The following is a 23,824-nucleotide window of genomic DNA, read 5'->3' as shown; positions in this document are numbered from 1 at the left end:
TACCAAAATTAACTATAAAGGACATATGAAGAAAGATGCTACCAGAAAAAGAAAAAATAAATAGAGTATTATGGAAGTTATATATCTATATACATATAAACATATGCATATATATGTATGTCTACTAATAGTCATCATGGAGCGAAAGAAAAGATTAAAAAAGAAAATTAAATGATAATTTGTTATATATTTGAAAGAATTACCAAATTGTATATAGTAGATTTGTAGTTTCACATAAAATCTTTTTATTGAACTATTATGAAAATGCTTTTATTCCACAAATTAAAAATAAATTAAATTTTAAAAAATAATTTGTGAAACTAAAGCCTAACAAATGGAGAAAAATCATGAAAATTCCACTCTTCAGAAATTTCAAAATGAAAATTCTGGATTAAATATTCAATTCACTATATATGGATTTATTTTCAAAAATTCAGACTTACCATATGGGTACTTATCTTCAGTTTTGTAAATTTCAATACCATCTCTAAATAAGCTGTAAGTAAGCCAGTGGGCATTTGGGGAATCAGGTGGATGCCAGGAGAGATTGATAGTAGAAGAACTTTGAACTTGTCCTCTGGGTGGAGGTTGCTGGGATGGAGCTAGATTACAATGAAGAGAGCATTTATAAACAAAGGCAATCAATAAACACACAAGTAAACTGGAGTGAAATCAGCAGCCAAGAGGTCTTTCTGATTCAGAATTACTTTATCAAAAAGACATGTGGTTTACCAAGACATTAATAAACAAAGCTAATGTATCATAAGCTCTCTAAAACAAAGCTTTTTATCTATCAACATAAAACAAATCGGTAGGTCAAAGTAGCTGACATAAATTTACTTGAAAAACCCACCAAAGTCTATGATCATAAATGCCAAAATTTTCTAAGAGCTTTCTTCCTGACTCTTATTTCTGAAGTTTCTCCAAAGATGAATAGTGCTTGTACTTCTGTTTAAATCACTTATATCCTAAAATGACTGAGTTTAATTAAAACCTGAAATTTTAAGCAAAGTAATATCATGGGTTTTTAAAGGAAATTTTCTACTACAATGCTGCAGCAGTTGTATCTTACACCTCACTCCATAGAGTGGATATTTGGGAATATGTATAGGTATTGATCTTAAGTAGCAAAGGTTCTATCACCAAGCATCAATTATACATACTCAGTGAATCTATTGAATGATGAGATGGCATACTCTAAGGCCAGATGGGAAAATTCATCTTTTTGCTTTGTAGGAAAAATATAAGCATATAGTAAGTGCTTACTGTGTCCTAGGGACTGAGCTAAGCCCTGAAGATATAACTAGAAACTAAAATAAAGATTTCCCTTGCTCTCAGGGACTTTCCATTCTGATGGCGGTATAATTACATCATATTTATGGCTATATAATTACTTCATAGAATCATAACAACCTCAAGTTGGAAAAGACTTTGGAGGTCATCTTGTCCAAAACTCTGTGTTTTAAAAGAAGTCTCTGTATATAATTCCCAAAAAAGTAGTTATCCAAATTCATGTTAAACATACTGTAAAAGATAACTCTTTACTTAGGGTGAACTATATTATCTTCAGTATTTTAGAAGAAAAAAAATTCACCTGATATAATATCCCCTTACACTTCCACATTCTCATCAAATTTCTGGAGATAATTTTTCAAAAGTTGTCAAAAAAAAAAAAAAAAGCAAGGAAGCATTTCCGACCTATCACTTCTTTTCAAGTATCCAATACAATCATCCCATTTTCCTTCTTTCAGATTTACAAGTTTTCAGATTTTTAAACTGAAAGAGTCCCCATATACTCCCATTCCCTTATCTTATAGATTTGGAAACTTGTGGTCAAGAGTGATTAGATGACTTGTCAAAGGTCATAGAGATAATAAGTAGCAAAGTTGTTATTCAAGTCTGGGTCCTCTAACTCCACATTTAGGAATTTTCCTACTATGGCAGGTATCACCTTAGTCACTAGATTTTCATTTCTATCATGACTATGAAAAAAGGGAAGTCTTTTTTTTTAACTTTTCTGAAAGTCATTTATATAGGTTCCATCCATAACACCCCTACACAGATATACATAAATTTGTCAGAAAGAACTGTTAAACTTCACCAAATACATTAATCTAGATGCCATGACAATAATAATAACTAGAATTTACAAACTGTTTTAAAATTGGCAGAGTGCTTAATAAATGTTATCTCATTTTCTCCTCACAACTCCGGTAGTAGGTGCTATTATGATCCTCATTTCACAGATAAGGAAATAGAGGCAAAAAGATGTTAACACATCCAAGATGACTTAGGCAGAAAGTGTTTGAGGATGAATTTGAACTCATGTCCTCCTTATTACAAGTCTATCACTCAATTCACTAGGCTACCTCACTGTCACTGATAGAGATTGCTAACATTTTCCTGCCCCAGTTCAACCCCCACACTTTGCTTCTGTTACTACTCCTGCCTTGAAATTCAAAATCTAAGACCATATAAAATGAGGAAAGAATGGTGGAATTTTTGGATAAAAGTCTTTCCAATAGATTTCATTACTGATTCTTCAGTATTAAAGAGAATTCCCTAATTATGGTGCAATAATAATATATATTTGTATAGCCCTTTAAAGTTTAAGAAGCATTCTCCTCACAACAACCTCCATTTTACAAATAAAAAGACTAAATCTCAGAAAAGTGAAGTGATTTGCATGTGATTACACCTAAGATTATGCCAGAGCCAAAATTCAAAAAAGGTCTTCTGACTCCAGGCCCAGTATGCTCTATACCATTTCATCTTCATATCAGTACAGTAGCCTAAAACATATTAAGACAATTACAATGAGAAAGTAACAAGTAACAAGATTATGTGATGATGAACTGTGATAAACTTGACTCTTCTCAATAATGTAATGATTCAAGATAATTCCAATAGACTTGGGATGGAAAATGCCAATTACATCCAGAGATAGAACTACGGAGACTGAATGTGGATCAAAGCATAGTATTTTCATCTTTTTTATTTGTTTTCTTTCTTGCAACCCCCCCCCATTTTGGTCTGATTTTTCTTTGCACAATATGACAAATATGAAAATATGTTTAAAAGGATTGCATATATTTATTTTATTTAATCTACATCAGACTGCTTTATGTCTTGGAAAGAGGAGAGATAAGGTAGGGAGAGAGGAAAATTTGGAACACAAAATCTTACAAAAATGAATGTTGGAAACTATTTTTACATGTATTTGAAAAAAATATATAAAATATTATTGGAATTCCTATAAGCCATGATCCTGGGGTGGGGGGAAAACACATCTGAAGGAATTTTAAGTAGCACTATGATGACATAGGAAAATACAGTTATTGACAATCAGAACCCTACCCTTAAAGACTTAGGAGGCTTAGCCTTGGAAAATCTCCTTTGCTAACTAAGTATTGGAAGTGCATTTGATTCCTTCAGTGACCTATATTTAGACCTCTGAAGTCAACTGTCTCTAATTGTTTAAAAAAGTTTTGAGACCCGGCTATCTTGTCTATAGCTACCCTAAAAGCCCAACAATTCTTGCCTACTTAATACTTCTAGCTTATTGTGGAGTAAAGAACTCTAAACCTAGTCATCATTATGCATATAAAATACAATATGTGTGTGAATAGATGGAAAAATAGATAGAAAGATAGATAATAGATAGATGCATAGAAGGCAGGTAGAACAGTGGGTAAAGTGTCATATTTGGAATTAGAAACACCTGACTTCATTTGCAGCCACAGACAATCACTAGTTGTGTGATTTTGGGCAAGTCACAATCATTCTATTCCTCAGTTTCTTCATTTGTAAAATGTGGATAATAATAGTACCTACTTCTCAGGGTTATTGTGATGATCAAATGAAATTCTATTTGTAAAAGGTTCTGCAAACCTTAAAGTCCTATACAAATGAAAGCCAGTGTTTATTATTATTATTATTATATAGTTATATGCAAATAACCAGAAATATGAACAAGAAAGGAAGTAGAAAAACTGACCTTAATACTAGCTTTTGGATTCCTGAAATACCTCTCATAAAACTCACAGAAGACTGCTTAAGTCTCATGCCTAAGTTCCCAGAAAACGAAAGCCAGAATGATAATTTGCATGGGATAAAAATTTCCTTGGCAACAAGAATTCATTTCCCTTAGTCTTTCAAACATTTACACATGATTATTTGTTGTGATAGCCTCTGACTAGGATCTTGTCAGATTTCACATTCTAAGCAAACCATGCCTGGAGGGAAATTAAATGAGAAATTTTTGAAAATTCAGCTCTGAAGTCTAATGATTCAATGAGACCACTCAGCTTTCTGAGGAGGAAATATTAAGTCCCAATTGAGATGGCTCTTTGGCCAGATAAGATAGCATATGAATTAGTGGGACTCTGAGTAAATGTAAGTTCTTCCAAATCCTTAAGAAGTTTTAAAAATTATAGTTACCATGGTACAAGTTGCCACAATGTGACTAGTAGCATATTTTAAATTCTAGATTCCTAAATCAAATTCATCATAAAAGGACTTTTTCCAGATGACCAGCTCCCCAGAAAGTTGTACCATGAATTCTGAGGGATGCTTCCTTTGACTGATCTCTAGAACTGAAAGGACTTTCTTAGGCAATAGTCACAACTTCTAATCATGAGTAAATTTATATTATTCTTTAATTTTATGAGGGAGAAGACTTTTTTATCAAATTTCACCATCACTGATCTTTAATAAGTACTATGAAAAAAAAAAGCTTAATACAGTAGGATCTTGCTAATTTCCATGTCAGTTAATAATGAAAGCCTTATAACTTTTGCTTTCAAACCATAAAATATGGTTTCCTTCAAGAATCAGAGAACTGTTCAATCATACAACCAATCACCATGACCTTTGTCTGGGATAATTCTTAATATTTTATCTCAAGATCAAGAATAAGCTCTCAGATGGAGATGATATTATATTTGAAAGTAAAGTTGGATGTGCCCAGTATCCTCACAAACTGATCCATTTTATATTCAAAAAAATAATAGCCCCAATCTCAGAATCTTTTAGTATTATTGTAGATAATGCCAATACAAAATTCAGTTTGAAATTTTTGACTTAAACCCATACCCAAAAGGTACATTGTAAATAAGCTAAAAGTAATATTGTATAACAGAAAAAAAATTAAACTTTGCACATGGCACCATTAGTTTTAGTCTCTACCTTCCAAAGAATCATGTGACTTCATGGACCTCAATTTTCCTGTTTGTAAAAATGAAAATAAAATGGGTGAAATAATCTCGGAAGTCTCTTTTTGTTTTGATATTAGTCTCTATGTTTACTGAATAATAATGAACATTCATTAAGTGCCTATTATGACTCAAACGCTATATCAATAATCAAAGACATTGAATAAAATAATTTCCCACGTATAACCATATGAAGACATAAATATTCACAATGGTGCTTTTCAGTTAACATGCCTTATTTCAAATGTGCAGGCAAGACATTGTGACATAAACATTCTGGTGAACTTAGTTCATGTTCAGCCTCTGATACTTACTAGTCATATGACCCTGAGTAACTGAACCTCTGTTTGCCTCAGTTTCCTCAATTGTAAAATGAGGATAATAATAATGCTAATTCCTCAATATGCTTCTAAGGATAAAATATAAAGTTATTTTTAAAATGCTTAGCATTTGGGGGGCACTAAATAAATGCTCATTTTCTTTCTTTGCTTTCTAGCAAATTTGAGGCATACAGCATAATAGAAATGTTGGACTATGATAAATCGGGGGAAAAAACTACACTTGATCTCCTTTCATTCAGAGCATTAACTATGCTTTGTCCATAGGTATCTTAATGTCTCTAAGTCTTACTTATGTTGTCTGGAAAATGGAAATACTAGAATTGATATTAAGGGGCAGATCAATTCTCTGAGAGCCTCCACAACTGTGAATCATAATATCTGAAGGAGAAGCAGCTTTTGCCGACACAGATGTTGTGGACTGGGAATGAGATAAATTGGAGAGAGAGGGAAGAGGAGAGAGATCAGACAATGCAATTGACTCTTTGTCTCCTTGTTACATCCTCTCACAAGAGGAGATTCATTCTGCAGATCTGGGTTGTATTTCCAGCAGCCACTGTCAGATGGCTCCCGTGTATTCCAACAGCAACAGTGTATTCCATCAGATTGGAATTAGACTTGTGATATCATTGATGTAATTGCCAGATGATGAAACTCTCTTTGATGCAGTACTTTTATGAGACTCCTTGAGAGGTTAGGCAACAGCTGGTAATTGTCAAAAGTAAGATTTGAACCCAAGCCTTCCTAGCTTCAAGACCAGCTTTCTATCCACCAGAATCCAGACCATACTACTAAAAATGGGAATCATAATTATCATTATTATTATTGGTATTAGTATTATCTATGGCATTTATCTCCTAGGATTGTAGTGATAAATCACATAAGAGAATGTATATAAAGGACTTGTTAAACCTTAAAGCACTATGGATATCAGCTGTCATAATTATTAATCATTAGCATATGAGGACATCCTGAACACTCAATTTTGCCTCCACTCCAGATTCATAGTTGTAAGTGATACTTGATAATTCATTTCTTCCTCACTCTCAAGAATATAGGTGGCACAACAACCCACTAGCTTATGACAGTCTAATATCACTTGGGACTTATCACAGAATGAGCATTTATAGATGTCTCAGGATTCCACATGGAAGAATGTGTCTCATTCCTACTAGGCATCCCTATACATATACCCTGACCTTTGGAAAGGGGCATAATATAAGATTATATAAGTAATATATACTATAATATATAATAGGTAATATAAGAATTTGAAATGGATATGAATAAATCCGCCATTTGTCATGGAATTAAAAACTAAAAAGAATCCTTATTGTAAGGGCATAGAGTCAATTCCTTTCTTTATAGACAAGATCATATTCAAACTATTAACTTTAAAAGAGGATAGCCAGATCCAGAAAAATAAGTTCCATTACTACCTTTGATATTTGTCTTTCATTTATATCTCCCAAAAATCCATTTTTCCTTCTCAGTTCTCAGTGAATAAAGCTGACCTTCCAAGTATCAATTTTTAAAAAAAGAAAAGGAAAAAAAAACTCAATGCATGTTTTAAGGCCCATGTACTTACTTTTGCTGCAACCAAATAGGTTGTGAATATCCAAATGACTTGCATCAGGAACACAATCATCACAATTTAAGCCAGTTACAAACTGTTTACAGAAACATTGACCAGTGACCGGATGACAACTTCCATTCAAGGCTCCAGGGAGATGACAGTTGCATGGGTAGCATCTGTAAATAAAATTAATAAACCATCAAAGGACAAGAACACTGGGCTTTATCAGCCATGTTAAATGTCATTTAGAGTAGATCATAAGCTTCAGGGTAAGATAGTCTATTTTTCCCATGTAATAAAGAATTGAGAAAGGCAATGCAAGTGACTCAAAATTTTGCTAATCCCTCTCACATAAAATTTCTGATTTAACCAAAGTCCTCCCTACTAGAGCTATGTCTTCTAATTCTGTTTTCTCCCACATTATTCCAAAGTATCTAATATAATAATCTGTCCAGCGGTGTCCTATTAAGAGAAACTAGCTCAGTCTCTCACAAAAGGGCTCATCTGTTTCCTTATCTGTAAAAATCAATCACTCAATCAATAAACATATATTAAATGTCTACTATTTGCCAGACACTGTGCTAAGTGCTTGTGATACAAAAAAAGGCAAAAGACAATGCCTTCTTTCAAAGAGTTCACTATCTAACAGGGGAGATAAAAAAAATAAATAGATAGAAACAAGTTATATACAGGAAAAATAGGAGATAAGTAAAAGAGGAAAGGCACTGGAAGTAAGAAAGTTGGGAAAGGCTTCTTGTTGCTGGGCCTTAAAGAAAGCCAAGTAGATCTTGGCTGTGTTACTTAATATCTGTATGATGTTCAGCAAGTAATTTAGTATCTTCAATATCTTTATCTATAAAAATCAAGGGATTTGACTGGTTGTCTCCATTCAAGTTCTAAATCTCAAATCCTATTATATCCATATGGCCAAGATATGAAATGGTATAATTTGATGGATTGACTCTAGTTGAACATGGGAATCATTTAGCAAAGATTATGAAGTGATACAAATCTGCTGGAAGGTTTTTATCAAAGTAAAATTCATAGCTTCTTTAGCACTTGTTTTTCCACATGCTAGATCTAGATTAGATCCACCAAGTCAAGAACCCAGACTAATTCAAAAATGAACTCATGCCACAAGATATTGCTAAAAAGCATGCTTCATGCCACAAAATGATTCAAAAATAACAAAATAACTTTTCTGGTTCTTTATGGATCTCTCCTCAAATTTTCACCGTCCTCTGACAATCACCAACCTTCAAGTACCACTATACTCTAATACCAAACCATCTCACTAGCAAAAAAAAAAAAAAAAGTCAAGTTCATTAATCTACTGTCATTCATAGATCAACAGCCTACCTATACCTTGGCATTCCTAAATACTCTGTTGAAAATAACTGCACTATCAACTGCCTTCCTCATTAGCTGCTCCCATAGCAGTGAAAAGTACTAAGGGAATTTTCCCATCAAGCAACAAAGAAGAGTAATCTAAATGCTTCTCTATTTTCTAAGCCTTCTGCTCCCAATCTCCTGATAGAAGAAGAAGTGTAAGAGCTGTCTTCAAACATTTGTAGGCAAAGGATGAGATTTGTTTTGGTTAGCCTCCAAAGAGAGCTAAGACCAATTGTTACAAGTTGCAAAGAGGCAAATTTTAGCTTAAATAAGGAACAAACTTACCTAACTGCTGGATGCATCCATTAGTAAAATGGTTGACTTGGGAAATGATGAGTTCCCCATGATTATAGAGTTCTGTAAGTGGGAGCTACGTGACTACTTGTTAAGGGTGTTATAAAGGAGATTTGCACTTAATACTTGAAAGCCCTTCTAATGCTGTTTCCCTAATTTCTTTTTAAAAATAGGATTGAGAAAAAAGATTGTTTATAGTTCATTTTTATGCACCCTTTTTAAGTCAAGTCCAGCCAGCAATTACTAAGATCTTCTCTTGTGTAGAGCATTGTAGTAAACAATGGAGGAACAACTTCTTTAGGGTTGTTAATTTTATTTCATTTTATTGTAGAAACAACTGCACCATTTTTCTACCTCCTCCTCTCTGTGACCAAAAGAACAATACAATATTTTATGTACCAGAGAGGAGAGCACATTTTCTTATAACAAAAACAATATTCTCTGAGTTGATTAAAAGCAATTGATATCATTTAAATTTGGCCAGGATAGATGATACAGTGGATAGGGTGCCTGGCCAAGTCAGGAAGACTCATCTTCCTGAATTCCAGTATGACCTCAGATACTTACTAGCTATGTTACTAAGGTCCATCTCAGTTTCTTATGTAAAATGAGATGGAGAAGGAAATGGCAAACCACTCCAGCAACTTGGACAAGAAAACCCAAAATGGGATCCCAAAGAGTTGGGCATGACTGAAATGACTGAACAACAGTCATTTAAATTAAATCTAAAGAATCCCTTCATTAACTAATACTTTAATTTTTTTTCCAATGTCATAACTAACTCCCAAATATTTGCACTCATGAGAAAAATGCTGTCATATTCAACCCAAAGAACAGTGCATGATTCAAAAGCCATAGCCAAATTAGTAAATGCTTAAAATCAAAGACTTTTTTTTTTCATTAATAATCTGTGTCAATGAAGTCCTTTAAGGTTTTAAGGTTTAAGTGTCTTAAAGTTGGGTTTCTTCCCAAAAACCCTTTAAAGTAAATAGTAAGACTTATTTTCAAATAAAGAAAATGAGTCACAGAGAATTTATGTGACTTATCAGTTATACACACAGCAACTAAATGAAAGAGCCAAGATTTAAATTCAGGTTTCCTTACTTCGAAACCAGATCTTTCCAGTACACTATAATATATAGAAACTAAAGCAATGTCTTACAAGTAGTAGATTCAATAAATATCTGTTGAATAGATGAATGAATTAACTAATTTAGCTTTGGAATGAAAGAAAATATTTTCTTTTAAATCATAAAAGTCAGAATTATATTTGCATTCCCTGGGCAGGTATTAAATGATAGTGTTAACAACAATAAACTTTTAAAAACTTTGTACATATATTATATTATTTGGCTATCACAACAGTTTTGTGGGATAGGTACTATATCTATTTTAATCACCATTTTACAAATAAAGAAAATGAAGCACATAAAAGATACATGATTTGTCCAGGGTCACACGACTCTAAAGAGTTAGGGCTGCAGATGTTCCTCTAAAGGGTTCCTGACTGCAGATCTTACTCTTTTTCCATTATGCCATATTGCCACAAACTGATAGGCATTAAAAAATATCCAAAATGAGACAACAGATAGTTGAATTGCTGAAGCTCCTTGAAGAGAAAGCCACCAGAGCCAATTCTAAAATCTTCTCTTCTCTTCAAGGAAAATCCAAATCTATGTTTTTTCTTTTCTTCAAGAATTTATAATTTAATCACTGTGAGCACTCCCTACACCAATATGAATCAGAATACCTCCAGACATTCATGAGTTCTGATTGCCAAAAAGCTTCATCACCTGGAGAACAACCTTCTGGTGATGAGCCTCTCAAACTTGGCTAGGTGGGTCCTAAACTGGCAGTCATACAATTTATCACTAAGCCCTTTCTCAGAGACTTCCCAGCTTGGTGGGATTGCCAGCCTTGTTCTCTATTGGATGGTCTTCAGGAACACAGAGTTACCTCCATATTTATAAGATATTGGATTGGAACTTGTCTGGAGGAGGGGTTCCCCGCTTATGCATCAGATGTTAGATTATTTTCTTCCCTTCCTTCTCTCAGTTGAATGAGTAGAAAGAATGACTGTAAGTTTATAAAAAGGCTCATTGGTAATTAATGGGGGTGGGAGGTGGAAGCTGGAGGAAAGAGAGAAAGCAATAGTAGTGCTTGGAGAAAGGAAAGGGGCACAAAAAGTTTTTTTTTTCATTTAGTACAGGGAAGATGACATTGAAGAACTGGAAAACTATAGAGTATTGTCTTCAACCTAAAAAGAGCCTTTAGACAAGACAAAGAGCAACAAGACCTCTTCTAACTCTAAATCTATTTTTCTGCTTTGTGATCAGAATCTATGATCCGATAATTTAGTAGCTGTCTATTCATTTAGAATTAAATTCTAAACTATTTTTGTTGTTACTTAGCTATGGATAGAAGGAAGAAGACAATGTAGTAGAAGAAAAAGACTGGAACAAAAGCCCTAGATACAAATCCTCTCTTCAGTTTCAGTTTCCTCATCTATCAGTTTCAATTTCCTCATTCATTAAAGGAGGGAAGTGGATTCAATGGCTTCTAGGACCCCTTTCAGGTCAACATCTATAATCCTATGGAAATACTATGATATAGACTGTATATGAGGATACCATGGATTATGGGACATATATTTGAGATTTTTCAAATAAAGTTACCTTTGAGTCGTTACCTTCAAAGTTAAGTCAAAGTCAGTTACCTTCTAGAGTCAAGAGACGCAAATTCATTCTCCAAAACATCACCAAGTCCTATTCCTGACATCTAAGTCTGGGAAAGTTAGTTTAGACCACTGAAATAACATTAAATACTATATTTTCAGTTATGTCTATTAAGTATAACAGTATAGTATATACTATATATAAATATATATATACACCTATATGCACCTAGAAGTAGTAATAGTTGTCATCATTGTAGTAGTACTTTGTAGTAATAGTAGTTTGAAATCAATGACTATAAGTAGGGACTGTAATAAGCAAAATAAATATTAGGGAACAAACTATTAACTGTGCATCTACAATTTCTGGCTTTAATATTTGCCCATTAAAATTATTGCACTGGCATTTTATTAACTGTGATAGGAACAGAAATGTGTTACCTCCAAAAAAGAATTATTCTAACAATTAACCTATGACAATGATATTGATTGATAAGGGATTTTGTCACACAAATTATTAAAAACAAAAAAAATTGTATATGCCTAAAGACTATTTTTAACACAGGGTTCTTTATGTGGCACATTAAAACAAGTTTAAAGATATCATCCTCCTATTTTTTCTATCCATCAAAGGTCTTTCTTTATTATAGTTCCTCTATCCCACTGCAACTTTGATTGTGTGATCTCCTGGGTAATCATTCAACACCCTTAAAAAGACTGATAAAAGCTAAAGCTGCAAAATAAACTGCAAATTTGTTTTATGGAATAATATCCCTTTGAGAATAAATAAAGTACATTCTCTCTTGGAAACCACTATACTCTAGTTTGCTCTCTTAAAAAAAAAAAAGGAGGAAAAAGGGTGGGGGAGAAAGGGATATTTGGGGTATTTTTTTCTTTTTCAAAAAACTATACTGAGTACTACATACGCATGACCTCAAAATCTTCCCCTTCATGTAGTGTTTTTTGCTTAGAGTATTTAGGCATTTCTACAGCTAAAGAAAATTGCTCTTAAAAAAAAATAAGAATGAAGAATTCTGGGGGAGACAAAGATGTTTTATTTGTTCTTAATTTCATTTCAGGCTGTTCCTTAGCATATTTGGTTTGTGGGTTTTTTTGATGTTATGGTGATGTTATGGTAAACATTGAAAGACAAGCTTCTGCTTCTGCAACAATTATTTTACTACACCATTCATGAATAAGGGTCTCCTGAGTATTTCAGTTTTCATTACCATTCACTCATGAGACGATCAGACTTATTTTACATACAGTACATTTGCAACACTAGTTCCCAATATCTAACATTGTTCTTTTCCTTGATGTAGTTCCCTTCTCTCCCAACTGATACTCATCTAACTCCACTTTCATGCAATCAATATCCAGGAGATATTAATCTCCAAGCCCAAACTAAATAAATCTCTTTTCACGAAAGTATACAGTATTTTGAATAATTAAAAATGATTGTGCCTGATTTCATAACTTCTTACCCAGCCAGAAACCTGACCATTGTGATAATTGTTTGCTTTTAATTGGTGGGAATTCTGCCTGACAGGAACCTTTAGATTGGATCTTCTCTAAATGCTGTTGTTTGATCCTCTAAAGTCAAGATCATCTGGGAGTTCTGATGATTAAGATATAAGTACAATGATGCCTCCAAATTTCACAGACCCACAAATGTAATTTTCTACATTCTCTAGGACTGTTTACCAAATAAGCTACAAGTTTCATGTCATTTTATAAGTGCTTCCTCCTCAAGAGCTCCTTCTAAATGAGATATATCTCACATTTATTAAAACAGAATTATATATAATAAAAGAAAAGACATTTTCAACTTAGAAAGAGAAAAACCAAACTAAGATGAATTGCAATATTGATTTTGCCAGGATAAATGGTTTTTGTAATATTAATATAAAGAAACCTTTATTACATTGACTCTCTAGGTACAGCTCAAGCTTCTCCCGCAATCTGTTTAAAATCTTCATTTTTCATCCTTATGGGAAAACCTCACTTGCTAAATGGATTTCATAAACAATAATCTGTCAAGATTTATATAGATAAACAATTTGTGATGTTTATTGACCAGTTCATTATGGTAAACAAAACAGGAGTAAAGCATTACTAATCTAGGCCAGCAATCATGACCATTATAGCTCGGTTTGGACCCCTATGTAACTCAATGTTGTCTGAGATACAAATGGGAAAATAGTTAATTTGCCTCTGTTTTTAGGACCATGAATCTCATATATTTTCCTCTCTCAAGACCTTCCTTCTTTTCCCTACCCCCCCCCACTCAAGCATGCAAACAGAAAGGGAGTCAGAACCTGTTTACTATTATAAGAGTAATACCTCCATTAGGAAAAAAATGATGCATTGGAAACATAGTTTGTCATCAGAAGCTTGGTTTTGAAGATGGAAATAATGAAAAAACCATTGGATCAAAAGTCAAAGGTTCCTGGGATTAAATCTCCATGTAAGTGACCTATATTTGTATCTCAGTTCTTCATCTCATTGAAGGAGTTGAATTAAATGAAAATGCTAAAATCTTTCAGCTCTAAATGTGTGAACCTATGATCCTGAATAGAAGACAAACAGGAGATGACTGTCTCCTGAACTAGTTTATCTTCAGAGCATTTCTCTATCTCTCTGAGACCACTTTTCAAGCATCCACTCATAACCAAGAGCCCCAAGACTAAATGAGAGGTTCATAAATTAAAATAATCTTCACAAAACTATGTACCTAGAGCAAAAAATCATGTAGCACTCTAGAGGTCACTGTAAGTTTTGACTCACAAATTCTAGACTGATAGCAACACTGTGGGGGGAGAAGGAAAGCTGTTTGAAATCAGCAGACCCACATTTGAATACCAGCTCTACTACTTACTATTAATTCTATATCAAACTTTCTTAAACTGGGGGTCTCAACCCCATATAGGATCATACAACTTTATATAGGGATCACAAAATTATGATTTATTATCAGTAAATATTTGATTTGTATACCAATTTTGTATACCTATATATCCAGGATCATATACAAATTTCTCTGGCAAAAAGGGGTCATGAGTGGGAAAATCCTAATCTATACAACCTTGAGCAAATCCTTAACTTTGCTGTACACTAGTTCCTTATCTGTAAAATATGGGTGGACATGATGACCTCTGAGACTCCTCCCAGCTCCAGATGTGTATTTCTAATGTACCCTAAAGTTCCTTCTATCTCTAAGTTTATAATTCCATAAACATCTCATCTGTGAGTACTATCAGGGGAATGGACTAAAGTAGTGGAAATACACTAGCAGTATGCTCAACATCCTTTGGGGAGAAACTGAGAATATATTTTTTTAATTCCCAAATCTGTATTAAAACTCTCACTTCTTCCAATATTTTCTACTACCACATTATAAAAAGTGACAACTTGATAAGAAAGATATCTGACTGCTTTATTCTATTTTACTTCTTTTAGTGATTTAATTCTATCAGTAAACCCCAATTTGGAATTTTGTATATCATTTCTACCCATGATCAAATGTCATATTAACATGTTCATGTTTATAAAAGAAGGGCAAAATGTCTGCCAAAATTTGGGGGGTCACTTGCAGGATGTCCCTTGCATTCATCCTGAGGGAATGCTAGCTTTCTGAGGGAAGGGACTATTTTTTTTGGGGGGGGGTTGCATCCCTAGCACCACGCATAGTTTCTGACTGTTCTTAATAATTGTTTTTAGTGTATTGGAAACCACTAGATTTGATGTAATAAAATCTTACGTTTTAACTCTGCCTCTGTCACCAATTTCCCCTGTTAACTTAGGAATCTGCCTCCTTCCTTCTTTTTCTCTCTCCCCCCTTTTCCTTTTTCTTTCTCCCTCTCCTCCCCCCCTTTCTTTCTCCTCTGCTTTCTATCCCCTTTTTCTCCCCCTCTCTTTCTTTTCTCCCCTCTCATCCTTTTCCTCCTTCCCCTTTCCTCCCTCCCCTTTCTTACCTGTGTCCTTCCTTCCCTCCCTATCTTTCTCTTTCTCTCTCCATCCCTCTCTCTCTCCCTCCCTATGAGCTTCTTAATGGCAGGAACTGTCTTTTGCCTCTTTTTTTTTAAACCCTAGCACTTAGCACAGTGCCTAGAACATAACATGTTCTTAATAAATATTTATTGACTGAAAGGTGTCTGACAAAGAAGGCATACCCAATTTAGGTCCAGAGTAAAATAAGGACAAGTATAATGTGGGGGAAATCTGCTGGGTTATACAGAATAGGGAAGGTGTGAGGAGTTAGTTAACAAGCATTTATAAGGTACTTACTATATACCAGGTTGAGAACCCAAGGAATACAGAAATATTTGACCATAGATAATTGAGGATAGCATAAGTAAATTTAGTGTGTTAAATATGGCTCTTAACTATGTGCTGATAATTGTAGGAAAAGAGATGAACATGGTTCCTTTTGCATTCTATTTTTCAAGGGTCAAATTCTATTTTTTTTTATTAAACTGATTTTCACTGGGGCAATTGTTTTGCTTCATTGTTTTCTGTGCTTGGTTTTGTCATGTTTATGTCATGTGTCAGAAATAAATGAAGGGAATTTTGTTCTTACATCAGTTTGTGGGCATCTGTAGCCCTCCCCCATTGTTCTGATAGGTGCCTTTTGAAGAATGATCTACTGAAGAAGAAAAACACAGGTGGTTTGTCAAACTGGGTAGAAAGAACTTGTTTTGGCTCTAGGGAGCATGAGAGGAATATAGAAGAAAGGAACAAAAGGAAAAACATAAGCCATAACTGAGCTAGTGAAGGGAACATGGGGGAGAGCAAGAGGAAGTGATTCCTGTGAAAGTAAATAGTGGATCTTTAGGGGATCTTTAGGGGGTGCTCAGCATACTTCAATAGGAAGGACAGATGGGGATGTGATTTTCTCCCAAACAAAAGAATACAATGACTCAATACACGACTTTAAGTCAAGTCCTGGGCCTAACTTTTCTCTTGCTCTGTAACTATATAAATTTCCTGAGATATCTGAATATTCTTTCCTCAGCCCAAAAGAGATAACCACATATTTGATAGTTCCCCATATTTATAGCTATTTCTGCACTAAAGCTTAAGAGTAGTTTGAAACAGTAAATGGCATATGTACAATAACAACTAGAAGTCATCAGGGAGATTTTCACATCTTTCAAGAAATGAAAAAAAGACACCGTAAAGATAAAATGAATTTTTATCCTTTTCAAACTATGAAAGAAAGAATAAATCAAGTCTTTTCTTATGGTCATACTTCCAGATTCCCTATTGACCTTTCATGCTAAGGAATTTCCTTTGTAATGATGATCAGCGCTAAAGAGAAAAGACACAACAGAAATCATCAGTTACCCTTGAGTAGGGGGGGGTCATTCCAGATGAGCACACATTCCACATGTCAAGTTTTACAGAAGCACAATTGTGTTTATATCCTTTGGTGACACAAGGACACCATAGGTTCATTTTCCTTCTCAGTTCAAGGAGATACCACATGACATTAAGTCTTAGAAGAGAAAGAAAATCTCTAGTGTACTCACCTCCCTGATTCTGTTAATCATAATAAGGGATTTTTCTCCATTCTGAAAATATAAAGTAGGGAGGAGTTTTGAAAAGGGATGATGGGGTGTGCCAAGGCAACCTCACCATTCCAACCTGCTCTTCAATTCTCTTCCATTTCTTTCCATCTCCACTTCCCCTACCACATACCCTTAGAGGTCATAGGAATATAGACAGAGAAGCAAAAAGGACCTGAGAGATCATCATATTCAACATTTTCATGTAACACATGAGGAAACTGAGGCTCAGAAAGATTAAGTGAATTGCTGGATTTACACAGCTATTTTATGTCTGAGGTAGAATTCAAACCCAGGACTTCCCAATTCCAAATTCACTGCCCCACCTACTACACTGCTGCTCCCCACCTTACCAAAAAAAAAAAAAAAAAAAAAAAGATTTTTCAAATAGGTTTGAGTCTTGGAGAAACAATGCAAGTGTCCTACCCATAGAGAGGGCATACATTTCCCCTCATTTACCAGCTAGATTTTCAGTTTGCATTTACTCGGTCCACACTCTAATGGAAGTGTTAATGAGTACTGGCATGGCCAAAAGGCAGTCAGCAGGAGGGAAATGAGAAGATAAAAAGAGCTTGGATAATCTACAAACCCTTGAATAATCAGCAGTGGACTATGTACTAATTTAGGGGTTAGTCAGTCAGCCAGCAATATATGTATGTGTATACACTGAGAGCCTGCTGGGTGCAGAGCACCTTAGAAGCTGCATGGGGATGGGAATAGCAAAAAAGTAAAAGCTACAGTTTCTACCTAGAAAGTGCTTATAATCTTATGGGGGAGGTTAGATAAATACTGTATCATAATTCTGTAAGGACACTTTTTTTTTTTAACAGCACACAAACGAGTGTAAATTAATACAGTCTAAATATCTATGTAAAGGCAGAGGGAGGTGAATGAACTAGATTCATAAGAGTTAATGAAGTTTCAGAAAATGCTTAATATATTTTTATGCTGTACCTTATACATTGAAAAAAAAATAGTTCATTGTTAAGATATATAGGTATATATAGATATATATATAGTTGTGTACACATATATAGGTGTGTATATATAAATAGGTGTGTGTGTGTATAGGTATGCACACACACATATACATATATATATTACTGTGAGGGGAAAAAAACAGGCAAGCTCATCTGCTAGAATTTAAATCTTAAGGAGAAACAGGAAAAATACAAAAGCAGCTAGCATGAGATGATAGGAATTAAGTTCAGGAAATCTATGGTGATAATAGGAAGTACCTCTCTTTCAGCACCCAATAGTTTTCAGTGCTGGAGTTTTAAGAGTTTGACATTTGAGAATTTGTGTAAAAAGATGGGGGTTAGGGGGAACAAAACTTCAGAGTAAAATCCCAAGCTTCAGAAAATAGACTGATTTAACACCAATCAACTTTTAAAGCAACTGCCTTAGGAAACATGCAGAGAGCCTCATGACATGTTTAACATCAGAAGCAGAGGTTAAATAGATATAAATATAAGCATGTGAATAAACTGAAAGTTTTACCTTTTAGAGAAAATGTTTTGAGGCTGCCAATAAAGATTTCAAAGTTAGCAAGCAGAGATAATTGCCAAGATAATTAAATCAGAAACATTTAATTATTAAAACTAATAGATGTTTACCTCCCAGCCAGAGGATCAAACCCAAAATAATGGTCCTTGCAATGGTCACACCTTTGTCCAATAATAGAAGCATCTTGGCATATGCACTGACCAGTTAGGTTATTACAGACCTGATGAACTGCACCAGCTGTATGGCATGAGCATGGCAGGCAGCCAGTTTTATTGCCTGGAGAAACATAAAAACCTAGGGATAAAAGAAATCAAACTATTATAAATTGTTTTCTTTTCTTTTCCACCACCCACCCCTCTCCTTTTATTGGTCCAGAATTGTAATTTCATCAATATAGGGAACTACCAGTATGGAAACTCTCTCCACAGAAAAAGGTAACATTATAACTTAGATCATAATTTTGTAGATTTTAAGCAATTTATAATCTTAAAAAGAGTTGCCCTGCACGCAGAGATTAAATGACTTGTCTATAGTCACAGCTAATATGGTGATGATTTATTCCTCATTCTTAGAGATCTTCAAACAGTAGTTAAGCTATTTGGATATATTAATGATACAGCATAGCATAGCATTCATTTTTCACAACTAATTGTTTACTAAAGTCACTTTGCACACTCAGATTCTGAATCAAGGAAAGAACTTAAACATGGGTTGTGCTGAATTCAATGCTAGCTCTCTCGTCTTATTAAGCTCCTTTTTTTCCATTTAATAAAGAAATAACACTATCATCTAGTTCTGTCTTCCATTATACTTGGATGTAAAGCATGGAATATGTGTTCTTGAGTCACTGTATAAATTAGCACATAAGGAAGACTTGAACCAATGACAGTTTGTGAACTGCATACAACTATAAATTATTTATGATGTCTGTGGCATCCCAAGTAAGGATCATGACCTTTGGAAGTCAGAAGGACAAACTAAAGCACCCACATCCAGGATCTTGTTAAGCATTTGATATCATCATTAGAATTTCCTGGTTGGGATTTATGGGGTTTTTTTGGCTGGCCATTGGATGGGATGATCAAGTAATATAAAAGGGGAAACCACTAGTACCATATGGACATAGAATGGCATAATTCAAAGAGAACTAAAAGATTCAAATCTTAATTCTATCATTTACTATCTGTGTGAACTTGATTAAATCATTTAACCCCTCTAATTTTCAACTTCCTCATCTGTAAAATGAGAGGGTTGGACCAAACACTCTCTAGTGCACTTTCTAATCCTACTGTAAATTCTTTACTTACCTCTCAATTTCCCAAAAATCATGTAAATGAAAGATAGCAATTTTAACTGCCATCATTACACTGTTAATCAATAAAATACAATAAGCACTAGTACTATTCTACAGAAAAAGAGATGAAAAGATTTTAGGTTAACTATGGTCACTGTGTTCAAAAATCTTACATTTAAGTGGGGTGAAAGGACAGAAAAATACAAACATGGCATAAATATATAGTCAACTGTCAATTATTTATGTAATGGGAAAGAGCAAAGAGTAATTGGAATTCACAGATAACCCTAAAACCTCATTTAAGCCCATTGTTGCAACCTTCTCCCATACCAACCATTTTGTCATAGCTTCTAACAATTAGCAAAATTGATTGGTCTGTATTTTCCATTCTCTCTAACCCCTGTGTACTCCCTCTTATAAATGTTAGCAAGCTTAAAATGGAAAATTGTGGTCAGTAAAAGGAAAGAGGTAAACTCAAGGTTCTATCCTACTCATTCAGCACTGACTATACACAGCTTTGTATTATAGTAGTTTTTATATGAACACATCTTATATCCCAATAAAATAGTAAAATCTGAAGAGATGGAGTTTATACATTCTTTTTTTTATAATTTCCAGTCTATTAAGGAAATAAAAAGGATATAAGAATATTTCATTTCTTCAGTGTGAACTATTTGCAATTTGGAAACACCCTCATACTGATGAAGATTGACAGTTAATATGAAATCAATAGTCTTAGAGACCTTCGTGAGATGCCAAGAGATAAATACATCTATCCATAGGTCCACAGTTAACATATCTCAGAGACATGTGTTGTCTCCTTTTTTAGAATATAGCCTCTTGATAGTAAGAACTGTCTCTTCTCATCTGTAAAATGAGTTGGAGAAGAAAATGGCAAACCACTCCAGCATTTTTGCCAAGAAAATTTGGGGTCATGAAGAATTAGACATGACTGAATAAAATGACACAACACCCCTCCAAAATAGCCAAAAAGTGGTTGCAGACACAAATTATTTAGAATATATTTGTTTTGCATTCAAATGTACAATTATGAATTTATGATGACAATATTGAATGAATGCATTTCATGCAAGATGACTGGCTTTGTTTAAATTTAATACTATAGTGATAAAAGACCATTATTTGTGTAAAGGGAATTAATCAAAAATCCAAGCATTTACTAAGGACCTATTGTATGCCGAGAAGTCCCTAGTACCCACAAAGATTCATAAGCAACTGAAAGAAGCTGGAGAAAATCATATAACAACACATTGGCTGTCACTTACAAGTTTATGTCACATTATCTCATCTGGGTCCCACTGTAGTAAGAGCCAATCTTATATATCCCTAATTGATTCACTGAGGCAGCTAGATAGTCAGGGGATATATCTCTGGGCCTGGAATCAGCAAGAGCCGAGTTCAAATGTGACCTTAGGCACATACTAGCTAGACAAGTCACTTAACTCTGCTTTGCTAAATTCTTTCATTCCTCTTTAAGTCTCTCATAGCTCCACCTTTCTCAGTCTCAGCTGAGAACTATGCCATATATTTCACTGAAAATTTTTAAGGCCATATGGCTACTTCATCTCCCCTATTTCTCATCTTTTATTACTCCAAAGTTATCTGCAATAATGTCCTTCTTTACCCCTGCTTCATACGAAGAGATGGTCTTTCTCCTTGCCAGGGCAAACCACTCTATGTGCACAAGGGATCCCATTCCATTCTGTCTCCTCAAGCAGATTGCTCCCTCTATTATCCCTACTCTCATTAATCTTCAGCCATTCCCTGTCTTCTACCTCCTTTCCTACTGCTTATAAGTATCCTCATGTTTTCCCCAGCCTCAAAAAAAAAAAAATTCTTCATTTAATCTCTCCTTGCCAGCTATCATACTATATTTCCCTCCCTTTTTGGCTAAATTCCTTAAAAAAGCAATCTACAAGAGGTCCCTCCATTTCCTTTCCTCTCAATCTATTCTTAATTTTTTGCAGTCTATCTTCTGATCACATCATCCAATACAAACTGCTCTTTCCAAAGTTACTAATAGTCTCTTAATTGCTAAGTTTAATGGCCTTTTCTCACTCCACATATTTCTTGACCTCTCATCAGCCTTTGGCACTGTTGATCACTCTCTTTCCTTTATCTCTCTCTCTCTCTCTCTCTCTCTCTCTCTCTCTCTCTCTCTCTCTCTCTCTCTCTCTTCTCTCTCTCTCCCTACCTCCCTCCCTTCCCCCTCCTCCCCACTCTCTTCTTTCTGATATTCCTGACACTGCTCAAATCTCCTAGACAACTTAAAATCCCCTCTTCAAATCTTACCTATTACTATGGGGAGTACAACCATTCTCCATTACTCAGTTACCCAGGCTCAAAATCTAGGTGTCAAATTAGATTTCTCACTCTTACCTCCCATAATCATTTGTCAAATTCTCTCATGTTTGCCTTTATAACATTTCTCATATTCAATCCCTTTTTTTCTCTGACACTAACTATTCTGATGCAGGCACTCATCCCTTCATATCAAGACTATTTTAATAATTTTCGTTAGTCTTTTTTGCCTTAAGTCTTACTCTACTCTATTCTCTACTCAATGGTCAAACTGATCTGCCTAAAGTGCAGGTCTGACCATACTACTACCCTCCAATAAACTCCGGTGGCTCCCTTTTACTACCAGAATCAAATATAAAATCCTGTGTTTGGCAATTAAATCCCATAGAGACATGACCCCTTATGACCTTGTCAATTTTCTTAAACCCTACTCTCTTCTATGTACCATACAATCTAGTTACACTGACCTTGTTGCTGTTCCTCATTCACACACTCTCCCAACTCACTGGTTATTCTTTCATGTTCTACCTCCTCATATCTGCCTCCTAGGTTCTTTGGCTTCCTTGCAATTTCAGCCAAAATATTACTTTCTTCAAAAATGATATTTCCTTATATTTCTTAATTTCAGCATCTCCCCCTTGAGATTGCTCCCCCAATGTATTTGTACATAGTTTTTACATGTGGTATCATCCCATTTCATGGTAAGTTCCTCGCTTGTTTCTATCCCCAGCACTTAGCACAGTATAAGTGCTTACTGTGTTAATTGACTGATGGACTGAATGATGCTCAAAGGATATAAAGACAAAGAAGTGAAATACTACTGGACTTCATGGAGCTTACAAATCTCTTGTACTTAAAAAAAAATGAAAACCTTCCCTATATTGTATTATCTTCACAAGCTATTGTCCTGAATTTCTCCCTTTTAGCCAAATTTCTTGGGGGGGGGGGGGGGGAACTCTGTACTATGCATCTACATTTAATCTTCCGTGCTTTTCTATATTCTCTGCATTTTGGCTTCCAATGTCATTATTCAACCAGAAGAAAGACTTTAGGAAAAGATAATAAAAAGTGTTGGAGGGGGCATGGGAAAAGTGGGACACTAATGCATTGATGGTGGAGTTGTGAAAAGATCAAAACATTCTGGAGAACAATTTTGAACTATGTCCAAAGGGCTATCAAACTGTGCATACTTTTTGATCCAGCAGTGTCACTACTTGGTCTGTATCCCAAAGAAATCATAAAAGAGATAAAAAGGGCCTACAAATACAAAAATGTTTGTATCAGCTCTTTGTATAGTGGCAAAAAAAAATGGAAAATGAATAGATGTCTATCAATAGGGTAATCACTGAATAAGTTATGGTATACGAAAGTAATGAAATAGCATTGTTCTGTAAAAATTGATGAACAGGCTCTGCTTTTAGAAAGGTCTGCAAGGATTACATGAAATTATGTTGAATGAAGCAAGCGCAACCAGGAAAACATTGTACATGGCAAAAGCAGGTGATCAATTATGAAAGACTTACTTCTCAACAATACAGTGATCCAAGCCAACCCAATAAGCTTTGGATGGAAAACACCATCTGCATTCAGAGAGACTGAATGTAAATCAATACATACTATTTTCATTGTTTTTTCTGTTTTTTTAATG

General features: G+C 34.6%; 1 protein-coding gene across 1 annotated transcript in view; it reads right to left on the bottom strand.

The window, feature by feature from the left end:
* The window catches only part of USH2A (usherin), a 998,601-nt gene that overhangs the window by 797,364 nt on the left and 177,413 nt on the right, over positions 1 to 23,824 (bottom strand). Inside the window, exons 13-15 of the mRNA XM_051996749.1 lie at positions 18,671 to 18,854; positions 7,140 to 7,303; positions 444 to 602 (exon numbers count right to left, since the gene is read on the bottom strand). Of these exons, the coding sequence (XP_051852709.1) occupies positions 444 to 602; positions 7,140 to 7,303; positions 18,671 to 18,854 (507 nt within the window). The remainder of the gene's footprint in view (positions 1 to 443; positions 603 to 7,139; positions 7,304 to 18,670; positions 18,855 to 23,824) is intronic.

This window comes from Antechinus flavipes, chromosome 4 (genome assembly GCF_016432865.1).
Source record: "Antechinus flavipes isolate AdamAnt ecotype Samford, QLD, Australia chromosome 4, AdamAnt_v2, whole genome shotgun sequence".
NCBI lineage: Eukaryota > Metazoa > Chordata > Mammalia > Dasyuromorphia > Dasyuridae > Antechinus > Antechinus flavipes.
Note: the sequence above shows the minus strand (reverse complement) of the source record. Positions and strands in the feature narration are given on the sequence as shown.